Here is a 17,834-nt window from a genome sequence, read left to right on the forward strand (position 1 = left end):
CCATCTTTGCTAAGGGCACGGCCCGCCCCGCCCAGGCCACGGCGCAGGGCCCGGCGGAGGAGCGGGGAGCGGCGGGCCGGACGGTGGCTCCGACTCCGCGGCAGCGCCCGCACCGCGACGGGGAAGCCGGGAGAGAGCCCGCACTGCGCCCGCCGCCACTGCCGCCTCCCTGCCCGGGACAAAGATGGCGGCGCCCCTCGAGATGGCGGCGCCGTCCTGCGGCGGCTGCGGGCGGGGCGGGTTGCACCTGGGTGGGCGGGGCTTGACGAGGCGGGGCGCAGTGTCACGTGGAGGACTCAGCAAGGCAGACCCATTGTTACCCGGGTGGGCGTGGCTCAGCAGGGCGGGGCCCATTGTCTGGGTGGGGCGGGGCATGTCGCCTGGTGGGCGGGGTTTAATAGGGCGTGGCCCATTGTCATCTGTGTGGCGCTGGGTTGAACAGGGCGGGGGCCCACTGTTATCTGGGTGGGATGGGGCATACGGGGGCGGGGCCTATTGTCCCCATTCATCCAGGCAGAGCCCATTGTTATCCCGGTGGGCGTGGCTCAGCAGGGGCGGGGCCCATTGTTATCTGGGTGGGGCTTATCAGGGCGGGGCCCATTGTCATATGGGGGTGGGCCTTAGCGGGGCGGGGACATCACTTTCTGGGCGGGGGTTTAGGAGGACATCGCCCATTGTCACCTGGGTGGAGCTGGGTCTAACCAGGCAGGGCCCTTTGTCACCGAGTGGGCGGGGTTTATGAGGGCGAGGCACCCCCCATGCGCAGGGCAGGACCCCCCCTCGTCCCCCCAGCACCCGTTCCCCCATGCCCCCCTCTCCGGTTTGCCCCCCACTCCCATCCCAGCTGCCCCCCCCACCCCCCCCCCCCCGACAAGCTGCTCGCGGGGTTCGGCTCTTCCTTTATTGGGGACCCCGGGGCAGGGATGTTCACCCCCCCGCCACGCAGTCCCCCCACGGCCACAGCTGGGCCCCCCCATGTGTCCCCTCCTGCATGTCCCCCCCCACGGGTGTCCCCTCCCCGGATCCCCCCTAAGGGCCTCCCCCAAAGGTCCCCCCATGCAATGTGTCATCCTCCCCCCTACACGTGGGTCTCCTGCAGCAGCATTTCTGTGGCGGTGCGGACTCGGGGGGGGCTCGGGGGGGGACTGCCCTCCCCGTCCAGCCTCGCCCCCAGCACCTGGGGGGCTCCCAGCCTTGCCTGGGGGCTCTTCCCCAGGGGTCCTGGGGCCCGCGGGGGCCACGGAGGCCGTCTGCTTCGCGATGTCCCACCACAGCACGCGTGGGGGCAGCCGCGGTCGCCTGGCCAGCCCTGCCGGAAAGGGGGGACCATGGGGGGGGGCCACGGGGGGACCCCGGCCCTGGGTCCCCGTCCCTGCCCGGGGCCCCGGCCTCACCTGGCAGGGGAGCTGATCAGGGCCCCCACGGCCACCGTGGAGAGGGTCCCCAGTGCCCCGTAGTACAGGTACGAGATGGCATAGAAGTCACCCACGACAGGCGGCCCTGTGAGGGGAGGGGGGGTGGGGGACAGCGGTGTGACATCACCAGGAACAGGGGAACCGGCGTGACGTCACAGGAAACGGGGAGAGTGGTGTGACATCATAAGGAACAGGGAAAGTGGTGTGACACCACAATGCGTAAGGGAAGTGCTGTGACATCACAAGGAACAAGGGCAGTGCTGTGACGTCACAGTGAACAGGGAAAGCGGTGCGATGTCACAAGGGACAGTGAAAGTGCTGTGACGTCACAAGGAGCAGGGAAAGTGCTGTGACATCACAATGAATAAGGAAAGTGCTATGACGTCACAAGGAACAAGGGCAGTGCTGTGACATCACAGTGAACAAAGAAAGTGCTGTGACGTCACAAGGAGCAGGGAAAGTGGTGTGACATCACAATGCAGAAGGGAAGTGCTATGACGTCACAAGGAACAGAGAAAGCGGTGCGACATCACAGCAAGCGCCCCGTGCCCCCAGGACCCCCCCAGCTCCCCCCCCCTCCCCCCCGAAGCTGCTCCCTCACCGGGCCGGGGCTGGGGGCTCCTGGCGGTGGGGGCAGGGGGGCCCAGGACGGTGCGGTCGGCGCCGGCGGACGCGGTTGTAGAGCGGGCAGAGGGCTCCGGAGGCGGGCAGCACCCCCATGGCGGCGGCGCTGGGGGGGTACAGGGTCCCCCCCACAGCCACCCAGAGGGAGAGGGCGAAGCCGACAGCCAGGCCCCCCAGCACACCCTGTGGCAGAGGAGAGGGGTCTGCCCGGGCTGGGGGGGCGCGGGCAGCGGCAGGACCCCGGCCCCCCCAGCCCCCCCTAGCCCCCCCAGCCCCCCGTGGCACTCACGGCCGGGCCGCACGCCGGCAGGAACATGCCCAGGACGAAGGCGCCCAGCAGCGGGCCACTGATCACCCCCATGACGGTGAAGGAGCCCTGGGAGGGGGACAGAGAGCTCTGCCCCATGCCCGGCGCGGGGGCTGGGGGCTGGGGGGCTCCGGGGAGCGGGAGGAGGAGGAGGGTGCTTGGCTCTGCCCCAGACCCCCCCGGCCGCTGCAGCCCATCCAGCTCAAGGGCTCTCTGGCAGCCAGCGGCGCGTGGCCGGGTCCCGCTCGGCCGGGCAGAGCCGGCGGCAGGGGTGGGGGGCAGCGGGGGGTGACCTCGGGCCCCGTGCCGGATCGGTGCCGGCGCGGCGAGGCTCACCTGCAGCACACCACCGCCCAGCAGCGAGGCCAGCGCCGCCACCGTGATGCACGACGTGCCGTAGATGAGCGCTGCGGGGGAGAGGGAAAGGCTCAGTGGCACGGCACGGCATGGCATGGCACGGCATGGCGTGGCACAGCATGGCATGGTGCAGTGCAGCATGGCATGGCACGGCATGGCATGGCAAGGCGTAGCACGGCAATGGCATGGCATGGCACAGCATGGCATGGTGCAGTGCAGCACGGCATGGCATGGCATGGCATGGCATGGCACGGCACGGCATGGCATGGCATGGCACGGCGTGGCACGGTGCAGTGCAGCACGGCATGACATGGCCCAGGACAAGGTAGCGTGGCATGGCACTGCATGGCACCATGCTGGGCACCACGGCTCGGCACAAACCGGTGCAGTACAGGACGGGGGGAGCGTGGCACAGCGTGGCACAGCATGGCACGGCACGGCACAGCGTGGCACGGCCCCCCTCCCCACTCACACAGCCCCTTGGAGATGAGGGTCAGCCTCCGCGGTGACAGCGTGGGCAGCCTGGGCTTGACGAGGTCCTCGACGGTGACGGCCGCCATGGCGTTGATGCTGGTGGACGCCGTGCTGCGGAGCAAGCGGGGCGGCAACGCTCAGCCCCAGCGCCGGCAGCCTGCGGGGGTGGGTGGGGGGGGCGGGGGGGGGGGGGCTGGAGCCCCCCCGCTGCAGGGAGCCATCCCCGTGTCCCCAACCCTGTCCCCATGTCCCCACCTCTCCATCCCCATCCCTGCATCTCTGCACCATCCCCGTGTCCCCTACCCTGTCCCTGTGACCCCATGCCCACATCTCTGCGCCATCCCCGTGTCCCCTACCCTGTCCCTCCGTCCCCAGCTCACCCTGCCCTCCCACGTCCCCCTCCCCGTCCCGCGGGTGCCCTTGGGCCAGGGGAGCCCCGTCCTCACCTGAGGGTCCCGCTGTATGCGCAGGCCAGGAACAGCCCCGGCACCCCCGGGAACCCCTCGAAGATGTCAAGGACCAGGTAGGGCAATGTACTGCGGGGGGAGGCGGCCGCGTTGGGGGACCCCAGCCCTGCGGCGGGGGCTGAGATGGGGACCCAGGGGTCCGACCCAGCTCGCCGCCCTCCATTCGGTGCTCGAGAGGGCAGAGCCGGCCGGGGGCCGGTACCTGGTCGGGGCCGAGATGAAGCCAGCGAGGAGGGGATCGCAGTCCTTGTAGAGCGCAAACATCACCAGGCCACAGGCCACCCGCGCCGGAGACAACGCAGAAGAGCCCCACTTGGTTCACCAGCAGCGCCCTGCGGGCACGGGGCCGGGGCACGCGCGGCTGAGCAGCGGCCAGGCGGGCGGGGCGAGGGGGCTGTGCGAGGGGCGCGGGGTCCGTGCGAGGGGCGTGCGAGGGTGCGGGGACCATAAAAGTGTGCAGGGGCCGTGCAGGGGTGCAGAGTTTCTGCAGGGGTGCAGGGTCTGTGCAGGGTCTACACAAGGGTGCAGGGTTCAGGCAGGGGTCCATGCAAGGGTGCAGAGTCCATGCAGGGCCCATACGTGCATGCAGAGGCCATGCAGGGGTGCAGAGTTTGTGCAGGGGCCATGCAAGGGTGCCGGGTCTGTGCAAGAGCCCATGCAAGAGTGCGGGGTTCGTGCAAGGTCCGTGCAAGGGTGCAGGGGCCATGCAGGGGTGCAGAGTTTCTGCAAGGGTGCAGAGTCCATGCAGGGTCCATACATGCATGCAGAGGCCATGCAAGGGTGCAGAGTTGGTGCAGGGGTGATGCAGGGGTGCAGGGGTCCATGCGAGGGTGCAGGATCCCTGCAGGGTCTGTGCACGGGTGCAAGGTGCGTGCAAGGGTGCTGGGTCTGTGCAAGAGCCTGTGCAAGGGTGCAGGGGCCATGCAGGGGTGCAGAGTTTCTGCAGGGGTGCAGGGGCTGTGCAGGGTCCATGCAAGGTCCATGTAAGTGTGCAGGGTCCATACAAGCGTGCAGAGACCATGCAAGGGTGCAGGGGCCATGCAGGGGTGCAGAGTTGTGCAGGGGCCATGCAGGGGTGCAGGATCCCTGCAGGGTCTGCGCAGGGGTGCAAGGTGCATGCAAGGGGTGCCGGGTCTGTGCAAGGTCCGTGTGAGAGTGCAGAGTCCACACGAGCGTGCAGGGGCCATGCAAGGATGCAGGGTCTGCGCAGGGTTTGTGCATGGGGGCAGGGGTCCGTGCAAGGTCTCTGCAAGGGTGCAGGGGTCCGTGCGGGGTGCAGGGGTCCGTGCAGGGTGCAGGGGGTCTGTACAGGGGTGCAGGGGTCTGTGCAGGGGTGCCAGGTCCGTGCAGGGGTGCAGGGGCTCTACAGGGGGGCAGGCACTGGGCTCCCCGAGGGCGACCGGCCGGCGTGCAGCCATCCCCCCCCCCCGGCAGCCCCCTCTCTCCCGTCGGGTGCGCAGCGGGGTCCCCCCGCTCCCCGGGACTCACCGCCTGGCCTCCCCCTCGCTCCGGCAGGCCACGTAGCGCTGCACTGCGCCTGGTTGACGCCGTACATGGAGAGCCAGACCAGCGTGCCGCCCAGCAGGAAGGTCCAGACCGTGTACCGGCTCCGGGGGTCCGGGTTGAAGCTGGGCGCAGTGGCACGGCGTCGGGGCGGGGGGGGTGAGCCGCGGCGGGCACCAGACCCCCAGCACCCTGGGCAGGGGTGAGCGCGGTTGGCACGCAGCGGGGTGGTGGGGGGGACTCACTCGCCAAAGTTGATCCTGGAGCCGTTGGCGGCGATGGCCAGCACCGTGGCGGGACCCCCCCACCAGCAGCACCCCCCCGGATGATGACGGCGATGAAGCCGGAGAGCATGACGAAGACCTGGAAGACGTCCGTCCAGATGACAGCCTTCATCCCGCCCCTGCGCCGGACCGGAGCCAAGCCGTGAGTGCCGGGGACCCCCAGGACCCCCGGGACCCCCAGGCCCCCCCTGCTGCTGTGCTCACTATGGTGGTGTTGAAGGTGCAGATGGCTCCGGTGGAGAGCAGGGACGCCCAGATGTCCAGCCCGGTCACTGCAGCAGACGGGAAGGTGCTGAGCAGAGCCCCACACGACGCCCGGGGTGGGAGAGGACCGAGACGTCCCCAGCGCAGGGACGGGGACGCGACGGGGAGCAGCCCCCACCTCCCCCCCCCCCCCCACCTTGGTTGAGGATCAGGGCCGGGGCGTAGATGACGATCCCCGTGTACAGCATCTGCGGGAAGAGGGGGGTCAGCGCCCCCGGCCCCGCGGGCAGCGGGCAGGCGACGGGGACGGAGCGTGATGGCGCGGGCCACGCGCGGCGTGCCGGGCGCTGGGAAAACACTGGGGTTTTCATTCCAAACAGGGCTCCCGCCGGGCGCTGTTTGCTTTGAGCCGTGGAAAACACGAGGACGGGAACAAGGACGCTGCTCGGGGGGCCGGAGACCCGAGCCCCTCCGCGGCGTCCCCCGCCGTCCCCGTCCCACCCCGCGCGCCGCGGGCACGCACCGTGGCCACCACGTACTGCAGGGTCCCCGCACAGCCGGACGCTCCTGCTGAACCGGCGCTCCAGGTACTGCGGACGAGGACAGGGGAGCGCGTCGGGGCTGGCCCCGGCATTGGGGCACCCCGGGGGGGGACCCCCGCTCCGTGCCCACCTCGTAGGTGCTGGTGAGCCCCAGGCGGTAGAAGACCGGGAGGAAGAGCTGGGCGGTGAGCAGCGTGTTGAGGAGCTGCCCCCGCGCACATCCAGAGGAACTTGGCTCCGTAGCGGTACGCCTCGGCCCGGCACCCCCAGCACCTGGACGGCTGACATGAAGCTGGCCGAGAGCGAGAGCCCCCACGGGCAGCGCCGACAATCCGCCGTCCCCCTGTGAAAAAATCCTCCGAGGTTTTCTGGCCCCCTTTGGCGAGGCCGTGGAAGAGCCCGATGCCGGTGGAGACCAGCAGCATCAGCCCGAAGACGCCGTAGTCCCAGAGGCCGTAAGGTGAGCCGCTCCGGCACCCGCAGCTCCAGGCTCGTCGTCGGGGCCAGCGTGGCGGCTGCGGGGGGGGGGGGGGGTGACCCCCACACCGGGCACCCGCGGGCGACGGGGGACGCGGCGAGGTGGCGAGCGCGGTTAGGCCAGGGCACGGCAGCGCCGGCGCATCCAACGGCGGCGAAACTGGAAGGGGAGGAAAAACTCCGTGGAATTACGGACCGACATCGGACGCGGTCCCGTCCCGTCCCCCTGCACCGGGCGTTCGGCTGCGGGGGGGGGGAAGCCCGAGCTGGAAGCGGGGCAGAAGCTGGGCGCGGGGGTTGCCTGGGATACCTCCGGTCGGGAGCGCGCGGGGAGACGAGAGCGGCAGCGCCCGGTCCAGCGGCTCCGGAGCGCTCCGGGCACCGGCTGCGTGGCACCCGAAGGACGCAGCCGGGAGGGAGCAAAAACCCCCCCCAGGCAGCGCCAGCAGAGCTGCTGCGGAGCCCGATTTATCTCCAGCTCAGGGAACAAACAAACTGCAGCTAAACCTTTACCCAGCAAGAAGCGGCTCGCCGGCCGCCTGCGGAGCGGCGAGGACGCGGAGCTGCGGCGGGGAGGAGAGCGGGGCGGCAGGCGGGGGGGGCTGCGCGGGGGTCTGCGGGGAGCCCGGCGGGGTGGAGGAGGCTGCTGCGATGTCCTCGGCGGGCGTCGAGGCGGCGGCGGGGCGCGGGCTGCGGCGAGGGGCCGTGCCTCGAGCTCCTCCAGCCCACGGGGCGGGCGCCGGCTCGGGGCGTCAGGGAGGGACCCTCGGCGGGGAGGGAGGCCGGAGCGGTCGGGGGCCGCAGCCATAACCCCTTCCCTCCCGCAGCACGCTGATGCGCGGTGCGGGACCCCCCGTACCCCGGCCAGCCAAGCGTGACCCCGGCGAGCGCGGGGACGGCGGGACGGCTCCGGCCGCGGGGATACGTGGCACCCAGGCGTGGGGCTGGCCGGGCTTCCTCATTCCCCGGCACAACGGGTGCTTTGTCTCGCCCGTGGACAGGTTTGGCCCGCGGGGATTCCCTCCCCCTGCCCCCGAACCCTGGGGGTGACCCTGGGGCTGGGACCGGGGAAGAGCCCCGACACGGGGACAGGGCCACCACGGGGCACCAACCCTGCCGAGGCATCACCGCGGGGTCCCTGGTCCCTGCCGCCACCCGGGTGGCCGTGTCCCCAACACCCGTCCCCGGGGACAGGGCAGGGACCTCCACCCCGCCTCGCCCCCCCCCCCCCGGCTTCGCCTCCTTGCCGAGCAGCAGGGAGGGGAAAAACAGCAAGCGGCGGCTGCTGGGCCCGGCCACATCCGCCAGCGACGCCGCATGGCACCGGGGCCCGGCAGCACCCAAGGCACGGTGACCCCCGGCTGGGCTGGCCAGGGCAGGACTGGGGCAGGGATGGGGTGCAGGAGGGGCAGGGGGGGTGCGGGCAGCACCCTGCCCCTCGCCCCGCACGGTGGGACGGGACGGGGTGCCCTGGCAGAGCATCCCCCATCCCTGCGGTACCCACAGCACCGGCAATGCCCAATGGGGTGCCCAGCACCGAGTGGGGTGCCCAGGGGTCCCTGCCCCTTCACCCCCCCAGGGTGGCCCATTTCTGCCCGCTGCCCCGGACCCCCTCCCGTGCCAGGAAGCCGCCTGCCGAGGAGGCTGTGGGCAGGAAGGAAGTTACCCAGGGGATTTTTTTGACGTTCCCCTTCGCTCGCAGCCTCCGAGCAGCCGCCTACGCAGCCCAGGAACCCCGACGCGGCGGCAGAGCCCTGCCCAGGACCCGCTCCCCGGGGCCGGGACGGCAGCAGGTACCGCGCCAGCACGGGGGGCTTTGGGGTGCCACAGCCCAGCCGGGCACGGGGACGGAGCCGAATCCTCCCTGCCCACGCCTGGGAGCGACTCAGGGCGTGGGCGCGTGGCCCTGGTCCAGCTGGCGAGAAGAAGCGGCCATGGAATGGGTGGGGGGGGCTGGGTTTGTCCGTGCACCTGGAGAAATGGCTCCGTGCCTCAGTTTCCCCTCTGTCCTTCCTAGAGAAGGCCCTGCAGATGCTGCAGGCTCGGCTGTGGGGCTTCCCCCCTGGGGGGGTGGATTTCAAGGGAAAGGTGTGGGAAAGGGCACGTGTGGGGCGAGGTCCTGCCCCACACCGGGGTCGCTGACCCCCCCCGCCCCGTCCTCGCAGCGCCCGCCATGGCCCCGCTGGGCGAGGAGACGCCGCTGATCGGGGAGCGATCCTGCAGCCTGTCCTCCGCCGAGGCCGGCACCCTCCAGGTGTACCTGTACCACCGGGCGCCCACCCCGCGCAGCCCCCCCGGCACCGCCGCCGGCGTCCTCACCTTCACCTTCGGCGAGTACACGGCCGAGGAGCTGTGCGTCCGCGCTGCCCGAGCCTGCGGTGAGCATCGCCGCGCGGTGCCGGGGGGCTGGCGGCGGCGGCCGTGCCCGGCCGTGGCGGGGGGGGTCACGGCACCGCTCCGTCCCCAGGCGTGCTGCCCGTCTGCCACCCGCTCTTCGCCCTGGCCACCGAGGACCTCAGCTGCTGGTTCCCCCCCAACCACGTCTTCGCCGTCGACGACTCGCGCAGCCAGGTCGTGGTGTACAGGATCAGGTACGCCGGGACACGGGGACGCTCCGACGGCTGGTGGGGGCTGTGCACGGGGGGGGGGACGCGGCGCTGAGCCCCCTCTGCTCTCCCCGTCAGGTTCTTCTTTCCCAACTGGTGCGGGCTGGGACAGTCCCACCGCTTCCAGCTGCGGAACGACCAGGCCAGCCCCGTCCTGGACTACCCCGTCATCGATTACCTTTTTGCCCAGGTGAGCCCTGCCAGGCTGGTGGCCCTGTCCCCGACGCCTGGGGCCCCAGAGGGGGTCCCCGTGTGGCTTCTCAGGTGTGTGGTACACATCAACCTCGGTGCAGCCGTGCCCTTCATCGCTCTGGGCTCTGCCGCCCTCTTCCTCCTCCTCCTCCAGCACCCACCGGTCCCTGGCAATGACGCCTGCGGGACGTGGCTCAGCTGGAGCTGCTTGTGGGCGTCCCACGCCGGGCACGGGGCCCCCCAGGCTGCCGAGATGGGGGTCACTGTGTCCCCAGGGACGGAGCTGGTTCTGCTGGCCTCGGGCAGCAGCAGAAACCCAGAGCCTGGGGCTGGATGTGGTTCATGGGGGCACGGGGCTGGGGCCAGAGCCCCCCCACGCCACAGCCATCCCAGTGTGATGGGGGGGGTCAGCAGGGGCCACCCTGGAAGCTCCTGTTGGGGAGGGGATGATATCTGCCACGGCCTCATGCACAGACTGGGGGGTCTTGGGGTGCAGCGGGTCTCCTGGCTGCAGCACCCCTGGCCAGATGGACCCAGAGTGGGGGGCTGGCACGGGGACCCCCCCACCCAGTCCCCCGCACCCTCCCCAGTCCCGCAGCGACTTCATCGAGGGACGCGTGGCCGTGGCGCTGAGCCTGCCCGTGCAGGAGGAGTGCCTGAGCCTGGCCGTGCTGGACATGCTGCGCATCGCCAAGGAGAAGCGGCAGAGCCCCGACGAGGTCTGCAGCCACGTCAGGTGAGTGGGGGGCCGTGGGGACAGCCCGGCACCCCTGGGGAGAGCCTGGCACCCCTTGGGACAGCCTGGCACCTATGGGGACAGCCCAGCACCCATGGGGACAGCCCGGCACCCCTGGGAGAGCCCGTCATCCCTGGGGACAGCCCAGCACCCATGGGGACAGCCCAGCACCCACCGCCGCCTCCCCTCCCCGTCCCCGGCAGCTACAAGTCCTGCATCCCCGCGCCGCTGCGGTGCCAGATCCAGCAGCACAGCTTCCTCACCCGCAAGCGCATCCGCCGGCGCTTCGGCAAATCCCTGCGGAAGCTGGGGGGCTGCCAGCCGGACGGGCGCTGCCTGAAGCTCAAGTACCTGCTGGACCTGGAGCGGCTGCAGCGGCGCTGGGCGGAGGAGAGCTTCGGCGTGCGCTCGCCGGGCTCGGCCGCGGGCATCGCCATCCACGTGGCCGGAGAAAGCGGCGTCTCCTGGAGCTGCGGCGGCTCCGAGGTGAGGGCACGTGGCTGCGCCGGGGGTCTCGCAGTGGGGTAAGGTGGGGTCGCGGAGGGCAGCCCCCCTCGGTTCGTGTCCCCGCCGCAGAGCCGCCAGCACTTCTGCGACTTCCCCGACATCGCCGACGTCAGCATCAAGCAGGCGAGCCGGGACGGCGGCCCCGTGGAGAACCGCGTCGTCACCCTCACCAAGACGGACACACGGGTGCTGGTGAGCCGGGGGGGCGCGGGGGGACCCCTGGCAGGGTGGGGGGCTCGGTGTGGGGCTGACCCCCCTCGCCTGGCGCAGGAGGTGGAGTTCCCCACGCTGCGGGAAGCCCGCTCCTTCGTGGCTCTGGTCGACGGCTACTACCGGCTGACGGCAGACGCCCACCATTACTTCTGCAAGGAGGTGGCCCCCCCCCGACTCCTGGAGGATCTGGAGAACCAGTGCCACGGGCCCATCAGGTGGGTGCCGGGACTCCCCCTCGCCACCCCCAGCCCGTGGGCCATGGCGGGAGAACCCGCTTGGGTGGGAGCTGCCAGAGCGGCGAGCGCCGTTCGCCGTCCCGCTTGCCAGGCTCGGGCCACCCCGCTGGGTGGGGGACGCCATGGCGGTGGGGTGAGCTACGGGGGTCCCGGGGGTCTCCCGTGGCCCACCCAGCCCCGCTGTCCGCAGCGCCGAGTTTGCAGTGAACAAGCTGAAGGCGGCGGGGGGCCGCCCGGGGCTGTACCTGCTGCGCCGCAGCCCCCAGGACTTCGACAGCTACGTGCTGACCGTCTGCGCCCAGGTGAGCCCGGTGCCCGCACCACGCGGCGGGGTGCGGGCTCCTGTGCCGGGTGCTGCGGGTGGCACCGGGAGCCGGGAGGGAAGCGCAGGGCTGGGACGCGGTGCTGGCTGGGATGGTGCCACCGGCAATGGCCCTTTGGGACCGGCATGGCTCTGGGGCTGCCGCGGGCACCCGCCGGGCAGGAGGGGCTCGGGGGGGTCCCGGGGGTCCCTGCGCCGCTGAGCCCAGCTCTCGGCCCACAGACCCGCTCCGGCCAGGACTACAAGCGCTGCCTGATCCGCAGGGAGGAGGACGGGACCTTCCGGCTCTCGGGGGTGGCCCGGCGATTCTGCAGCCTGCGGGAGCTGCTGGGCACCTACGGGCGCTGTGGGCTGCAGGCCGAGGGTGCCCGCATGCGCCTGGCTGCCTGCTGCCCGCCCCTGCCCAGAGGTGACGTCACCGCACCGGGGGGGGGGGAGGGGACACACACACACACGGGGCAGGGCTGCGCACACTCGTGGCCGTGTGGCATCACAGAGCGGGCTGCGTGGCACCATAGGGCGGGCTTGAGGTCACAGAGCAGGCTATGTCATCACCGAGTGCGCTGCGTGACATCGTAGAGCTTGCTGTGTGACATCACAGAGCGGGCTGTATGAGGTCACAGAGCAGGCTATGTCGTCACAGAGCGGGCTGCATGACATCACAGAGCTGGCTGTGTGACGTCATAGAGCAGGCTGTGTGACATCACAAAATGAGCTGTGTGACGTCACAGAGTGGGTTGTACGGTGTCACAGAGCCTGCATCGTCACAGAGCCGGCTGCGTGACGTCACAGGGTGGGCTGCGTGACATCGCAGAGCCGGCTATACGGTGTCAGAAAACGAGCTGCGTGACACCGCAGCGCAGGCTGTGACATTGCGGGGGGGCCATGTGAGGTCACAGCGCGGGCCCAGCCCGCGCCCGGCCGCCCCTCACGGCCCCCCCCCCCCCCCCCCCCAGAGAAGTCCAATCTGCTGATCGTGCGGAGCGGCTGCCCGCAGCCCCCCGGCTCCCCCGCTGCCCCCCGCCGCAGCCTCAACCAGATGATGTTCCACAAGATCGACCCCCCAGAGCCTCACGCGGGTACGGGGGGTCCGGGGCGCCAGCGGGACGGGCCGGGGGGGCAGGAACCCCCCCGAGCAGCATCCCCGTCTCGCGGCAGGGCGAGAGCCTGGGCCAGGGCTCCTTCACCCAGATCTACAAGGGCATCAAGCGGGACCAGGAGGAGGACGGGTGCTACCAGACCGAGGTGGTCCTCAAGGTCATGGATGGCAGCCACCGCAACTGCTCCGAGGTGAGGCGGCAGCGGCCCCCCAACCCGGCGCCGGGGGGGGTCCCCACAGCCCACCCTGAGCCAGCCGCTGCCCACCCGCAGTCCTTCCTGGAGGCAGCCAGCATCATGAGCCAGCTCTCCCACAAGCACCTGGTCCTGCTGCACGGCGTCAGCCTCGGGAAGGACAGTGAGTGCCCGTCCCCCTCGCTGGGCGCCCGACGCTGCGGCCGCGCTGCCGGGAGGGTGTGCGCCGGACCTGCCCGCGCCGTGTCCCCGCAGGCGTCATGGTGCAGGAGTACGTCCGGTACGGGCCCCTGGACCTCTACCTGAAGAAGAACCAAGGCAAGGGCACGGTGACCACGAGCTGGAAGCTGCAGGTGGCCAAGCAGCTGGCGTACGCCCTCAACTACCTGGTGAGCCGGCCGCCGGCACGGCACCGAGCGCCAGCGTCCCGCGGTCCACGTGTCTGGCAGCTCCTGCGTGCCAGCATCCCACAGCTCTCCCATGTCCGCATCCCGTGGCTCCCATGCATCCGTGTCCTGCAGCTCCGACGCATCCCCGTCCTGCGGCTCCTCTGCATCTGCATCCTTCAGCACCTCTGCATCCCTGTCCCCCAGCCCCCCTGCATCCATGTCCTATAGCCCCCACGCATCCATGTCCCCCAGCTCCCATGCATCCCTGTCCCCCAGCCCCCCTGCATCCATGTCCCCCAGCCCCCCTGTGTCCATGTCCCACAACTCCCAAGCATCCGCATCCCCATGGCTCCTGTGCATCCCTGTTGGTTTATCCCGGCTGGCACCGGCTCAGCCCCGTGTGTGCGGCTGCCCCACGGGCTGGGGCTGTGCTGACGGTCCTGGTCCCTCTCCCCACCCCAGGAGGACAAGAAAATCACCCACGGCAACATCTCTGCTAAGAAGGTGCTGCTGACGCGGGAGGGGGACGTGGCCAGCAGCAGCCCCCCCTTCATCAAGCTCAACGACCCCGGAGTCAGCGTCACTGTCCTGGCCCAGGAAAGTGAGTGCCTGGGCAGGCCCGGGGTGTTGGGGGGTGGCAGGGTCCCCCCCGGTGGGTACTGAGTGGGGCCATCCCGCCTCCCCAGTGCTGGTGGAGCGCATCCCCTGGGTGGCCCCCGAATGTCTCAGTGACCCCAAGAGCCTGGCGCTGCCGGCCGACAAGTGGGGCTTCGGGGCGACCCTCTGGGAGATCTTCAGCGGTGGCAACATGCCCGTCAGCCTGCTGGAGTCCCAGGAGGTGAGGCTGCTGCGTCCTGCCGTGCCTGACCCTGCTGTCCAGCCCGCTGTGTCCCGTCCCTCCTGCCTCATCCCTCCTGCCCCATCCCACTACATCCCAACCCTCCTGCCCCATCCCTCCTGCCCCATCCCACTTCATCCCAACCCTCCTGCCCCATCCCTCCTGCCCCATCCCACTACATCCCAACCCTCCTGCCCCATCCCTTCTGCCCCATCCCACTACATCCCAACCCTCCTGCCCCATCCCTTCTGCCCCATCCCACTTCATCCCGACCCTCCTGCCCCATCCCACTGCCCCATCCCGACCCTCCTGCCTCTCCCTCTGCCCCTGGGTGCTGCTCGCTCGCCCACTGCCCGCCGAAGGCCACGTGCTGCCCGGCCCTTCCCGCCGTGGGATCGCTCTGCTGGCCAGAGGCTCTGGTGACCCGCGTCACCCTGGCAAAGGGGCATTGCTGGGAGTAGATAGGCACCCATGAGCCCGGAGCCGGGGTCTCGCAGGCTCTGGAGCCAGCTGCGGGGTCCAGCACCGCAGGGACAGGCAGCAAACCCCCCCCAGCCTAAAATCTTACTGCCTTTGGGTGATGCTCAGGGCGAGGGGCTCGCGTAGCCCTGCGAGGTGCAGGGGGGCGTGGGGAGACGGGGCCGGGCACCCCCCTGTAAGCCCCAGCCCCTCTCCTGCTCCCGCAGAAGCTGGATTTCTACCAGCGCAGCCTCCAGCTCCCCGCGCCCAAGTGGACCGAGCTGGCGACGCTCATCGCCCAGTGCATGGACTACCAACCCCGCCAGCGGCCCTGCTTCCGCGCCCTCATCCGCGACCTCAACAGCCTCATCACCTCTGGTGGGCTCCGGGACAGAGCGGGGACGGGCTCCGGACCCCCCACCCCGCCCTCACCGCCTGCCTTCCCCAGATTACGAGCTGCTCTTGGACCTGTCACCCACCGACGTGACCCTCCGGGACAGCTTCTGGGGGTACGAGCCCCTCGCCATGTGCCAGGACCCCAGGAACTTCGAGGAGCGGCACCTCAAGTACATCTCGCTGCTGGGCAAGGTGAGGGGGGGGAGTTTCCTACATCCCCCCTCCCCCTTTACTGCATTTGGGGCACAAAACACCCCGGCTCCTAGGAGGATGCTTTGCCCTCCAAACCTGAGAAACGCTTTGTTTGTGCCCACGTCCCCACCTCTGCGTGGGGTCTCAGGGGGTGGGGGACAAGGTGCTGGGGACATGGTGGGGGTCTCTGAGATCCCCCAAGACACCCCTCGTATCCCGCAATCCCACCTGGCTCTCCCTGGTCAGGGCAACTTCGGGAGCGTGGAGCTGTGCCGCTACGACCCGCTGGGCGACAGCACGGGCGAGCTGGTGGCGGTGAAGAAGCTGCAGCAGGACTCGGCCAAGGAGCTGCAGGATTTCCAGCGGGAGATCCAGATCCTGCACTCGCTGCAGCACGACTTCATCGTCCAGTACCGGGGCGTGTGCTACAGCCGGGGTGAGCACGGCGCGGGCAGGGAGCCCTGCCCGCAGCCCGGCCGGTGTGCGATGGAGGAGCGGGCAGGGAGCGGGCAGGGAGCTCTGCCCACATCCTGGCCAGCGCGTGATGGAGGAGTGGGCAGGGAACGGGCAGGGAATGGGTAGAGAGCAAGCAGGGAGCTCTACCCACATCCCAGCTGGCATGCGATGGATGAGTGGGCAGGGAGAGGGCAGGGAGTGGGCAGGGAGCGGGTAGAGAGCAGGCAGGGAGCTCTGCCCGCATCCCGGCTGGTGTGTGATGGATGAGTGGGCAGGGAGCGGGCAGGGAGCGGGCAGGGAGCGGGCAGGGAACGGGCAGGGAGCGGGCAGGGAGTGGGCAGGGAGCAGGCAGGGAGCTCTGTCCGCATCCCGGCTGGTGTGTGATGGATGAGCGGGCAGGGAGCAGGCAGGGAGCAGGCAGGGAGCTCTGCCCGCACCCCGGCCGGCGCGTGACGGGCGTGCGTGCAGGCCGGCGCCGGCTGCGGCTGGTGATGGAGTTCCTGCCCAACGGCTGCCTGCGCGACTTCCTGCAGAAGAACCAGCCGCGCCTGGACCACCGGACCCTGCTCCTCTACGCCTGGCAGATCTGCAAGGTGGGACCGCGGGGGACAGTGGCAAAGGGGGTCCCGCTCCCCCAGGGTGGGGACAGTCGGGGACAGAGCGGTGCCAGGGGTGGTCGCGGTCCAGCCGGGGGGACCCCAGCGAGCGGCTGCATCCCGCGCAGGGCATGGAGTACCTGGGGGCACAGCGCTGCGTCCACCGGGACCTGGCCAGCAGGAACATCCTGGTGGAGAGCGAGACCCACGTCAAGATCGGGGATTTCGGGCTGGCCAAGCTGCTGCCGCAGGACAAGGACTACTACGTGGTGCGGGAACCCGGCCAGAGCCCTGTCTTCTGGTGAGGGTGGCACCGGGGTGGGGGGCAAGGGGCTGCTGGCACCCCCAGATCCGGTGCTCAGCACCCTCCCGCCAGCAGGTACGCGCCTGAGTCCCTGGCAGACAACATCTTCTCCCGGGCATCCGACATCTGGAGCTTCGGGGTCCTCCTCTACGAGCTCTTCACCTACAGCAACAAAAGCAAGAGCCCCTCCGAGGTGAGACCCTCCCCACGTCCCAGGGCTGGGGTCCCGCTGCCCCCAGCCCGGACCCGTCACCCTGGGTACGAGCCCCCCCCATCCGCTGCGGTGGCCCCGTGCTGACGGCCGTCCCCGTGCCCGCAGGAGTTCCTCCGCATGATGGGCACCGAGAAGGCGACGCAGATCGTCTGCCACTTGCTGGAGCTCCTGAAGGACAACCGGCGGCTCCCGGTGCCGGCCGGCTGCCCCACTGAGGTGAGACCCCTGCCCGGGCTGGCGGGGGTCCCGGGGGCCACCCTGCTCCCCTGATGGCCCCGTCCCTTGTCCCCAGGTCTACACGCTGATGCTGAGCTGCTGGGCCTTCGCCCCCGGCACCAGACCCACCTTCGGGGAGCTGGCCCCCCAGATCGAGGCGCTGCGGGACGGCCGGAGCAAAGCCCGGGGGTAGCCCACCCCCCCCCCAGCCGGGACCCCGGTCGCCCACCTCCCTCCCCAGCACCAGGCGGTGACAGACGGACACACGGCCATGGTGACGCTTCAGCGAGCTTTAGCGGCTGCAGAGCCGATGGAGGGGCGGCAGTGTGGGGGGACATGGCCCCCACCGCCCCCCCCCATGCAATGCTGCTCTGCTTCCCCCTCCCCCGCGGCAGGCAGACCCCCGAGCCGATGCCGCTTCATTTTTACCCCCCTTCTGCCTGCTGCTGCCCCCGCCACAGCGGGACAGAGAATCAGAGCATCATTAAGGTTGGAAAAGACCTTGAAGACCACCAAGTCCAACCGCCACCACCGTGTCCCCAAGTGCCGCGTCCACACGGTTTTTGAACCCCCCGAGGGCTGGGGACTCCCCCACCGCCCCGGCAGCCTGGTCCCACGCCTGACCGCTCTCTCAGTAAAGAAATATTTCCCGATATCCAACCCCAGCCCCCCCGACGCAGCGTGGGTTTCTAGTAAAGGCCGGTGAATGTGCCAGCTGGGGTGAGGTGAGAGGGGCCGCAGGGGTCTGGGCTCTGTGGGGGTCCTGGGGGGGAGCAGGGAGGAGCGAGGGTACCCACGGGACACCCTGGTGTGGGGGTCCCGGGCTCGGCACTCACCGCAGGCTTTCCCGGGGGGGTGGCTCCAGTGGGTGTCCCAGCATGATGTCGCGAGGGTGCGGATGGACCCCCGTGCCCGTGCAGCCGCTGCGCTGGCTCTGCCAGCACCCAGCACCGCATGGCACCCGTGGCACGGCACGGCCCCCCACATCCCCCTCCCACAGCCCTGCGCCCCACGG

The 17,834-nt window shown here is 70.6% G+C and overlaps 3 protein-coding genes across 3 annotated transcripts in view; 1 reads left to right on the top strand and 2 right to left on the bottom strand.

Annotated features, from left to right (window-relative positions):
* The window catches only part of CCDC124 (coiled-coil domain containing 124), a 34,894-nt gene that overhangs the window by 12,318 nt on the left and 4,742 nt on the right, over positions 1-17,834 (bottom strand). The window lies entirely within an intron of this gene.
* On the bottom strand, positions 10-8,136 carry LOC142364447 (sodium/iodide cotransporter-like). The gene is given in 25 exon segments (XM_075443930.1): positions 10-461; positions 1,199-1,299; positions 1,395-1,500; positions 2,017-2,096; positions 2,098-2,222; positions 2,329-2,415; positions 2,683-2,753; positions 3,176-3,288; positions 3,624-3,713; positions 3,847-3,926; positions 3,928-3,976; positions 5,133-5,175; positions 5,178-5,272; positions 5,393-5,454; positions 5,457-5,549; positions 5,636-5,703; positions 5,832-5,883; positions 6,159-6,185; positions 6,187-6,225; positions 6,308-6,388; positions 6,390-6,434; positions 6,436-6,495; positions 6,498-6,814; positions 6,965-7,132; positions 8,085-8,136. Coding segments are annotated over 25 exon segments (2,556 nt in total).
* On the top strand, positions 8,373-17,477 carry JAK3 (Janus kinase 3). The gene is given in 25 exon segments (XM_075444366.1): positions 8,373-8,447; positions 8,820-9,032; positions 9,122-9,245; positions 9,339-9,450; positions 10,043-10,188; positions 10,392-10,674; positions 10,765-10,887; positions 10,966-11,123; positions 11,335-11,446; positions 11,689-11,875; positions 12,423-12,526; positions 12,528-12,545; positions 12,625-12,756; positions 12,838-12,922; positions 13,015-13,148; positions 13,611-13,749; positions 13,835-13,986; positions 14,673-14,823; positions 14,894-15,033; positions 15,280-15,469; positions 15,958-16,082; positions 16,214-16,386; positions 16,465-16,582; positions 16,709-16,819; positions 16,896-17,477. Coding segments are annotated over 24 exon segments (3,339 nt in total). The 5' UTR covers positions 8,373-8,447; positions 8,820-8,827; the 3' UTR covers positions 17,013-17,477.

Source organism: Opisthocomus hoazin, chromosome 27 (assembly GCF_030867145.1).
Source record: "Opisthocomus hoazin isolate bOpiHoa1 chromosome 27, bOpiHoa1.hap1, whole genome shotgun sequence".
Lineage (NCBI taxonomy): Eukaryota > Metazoa > Chordata > Aves > Opisthocomiformes > Opisthocomidae > Opisthocomus > Opisthocomus hoazin.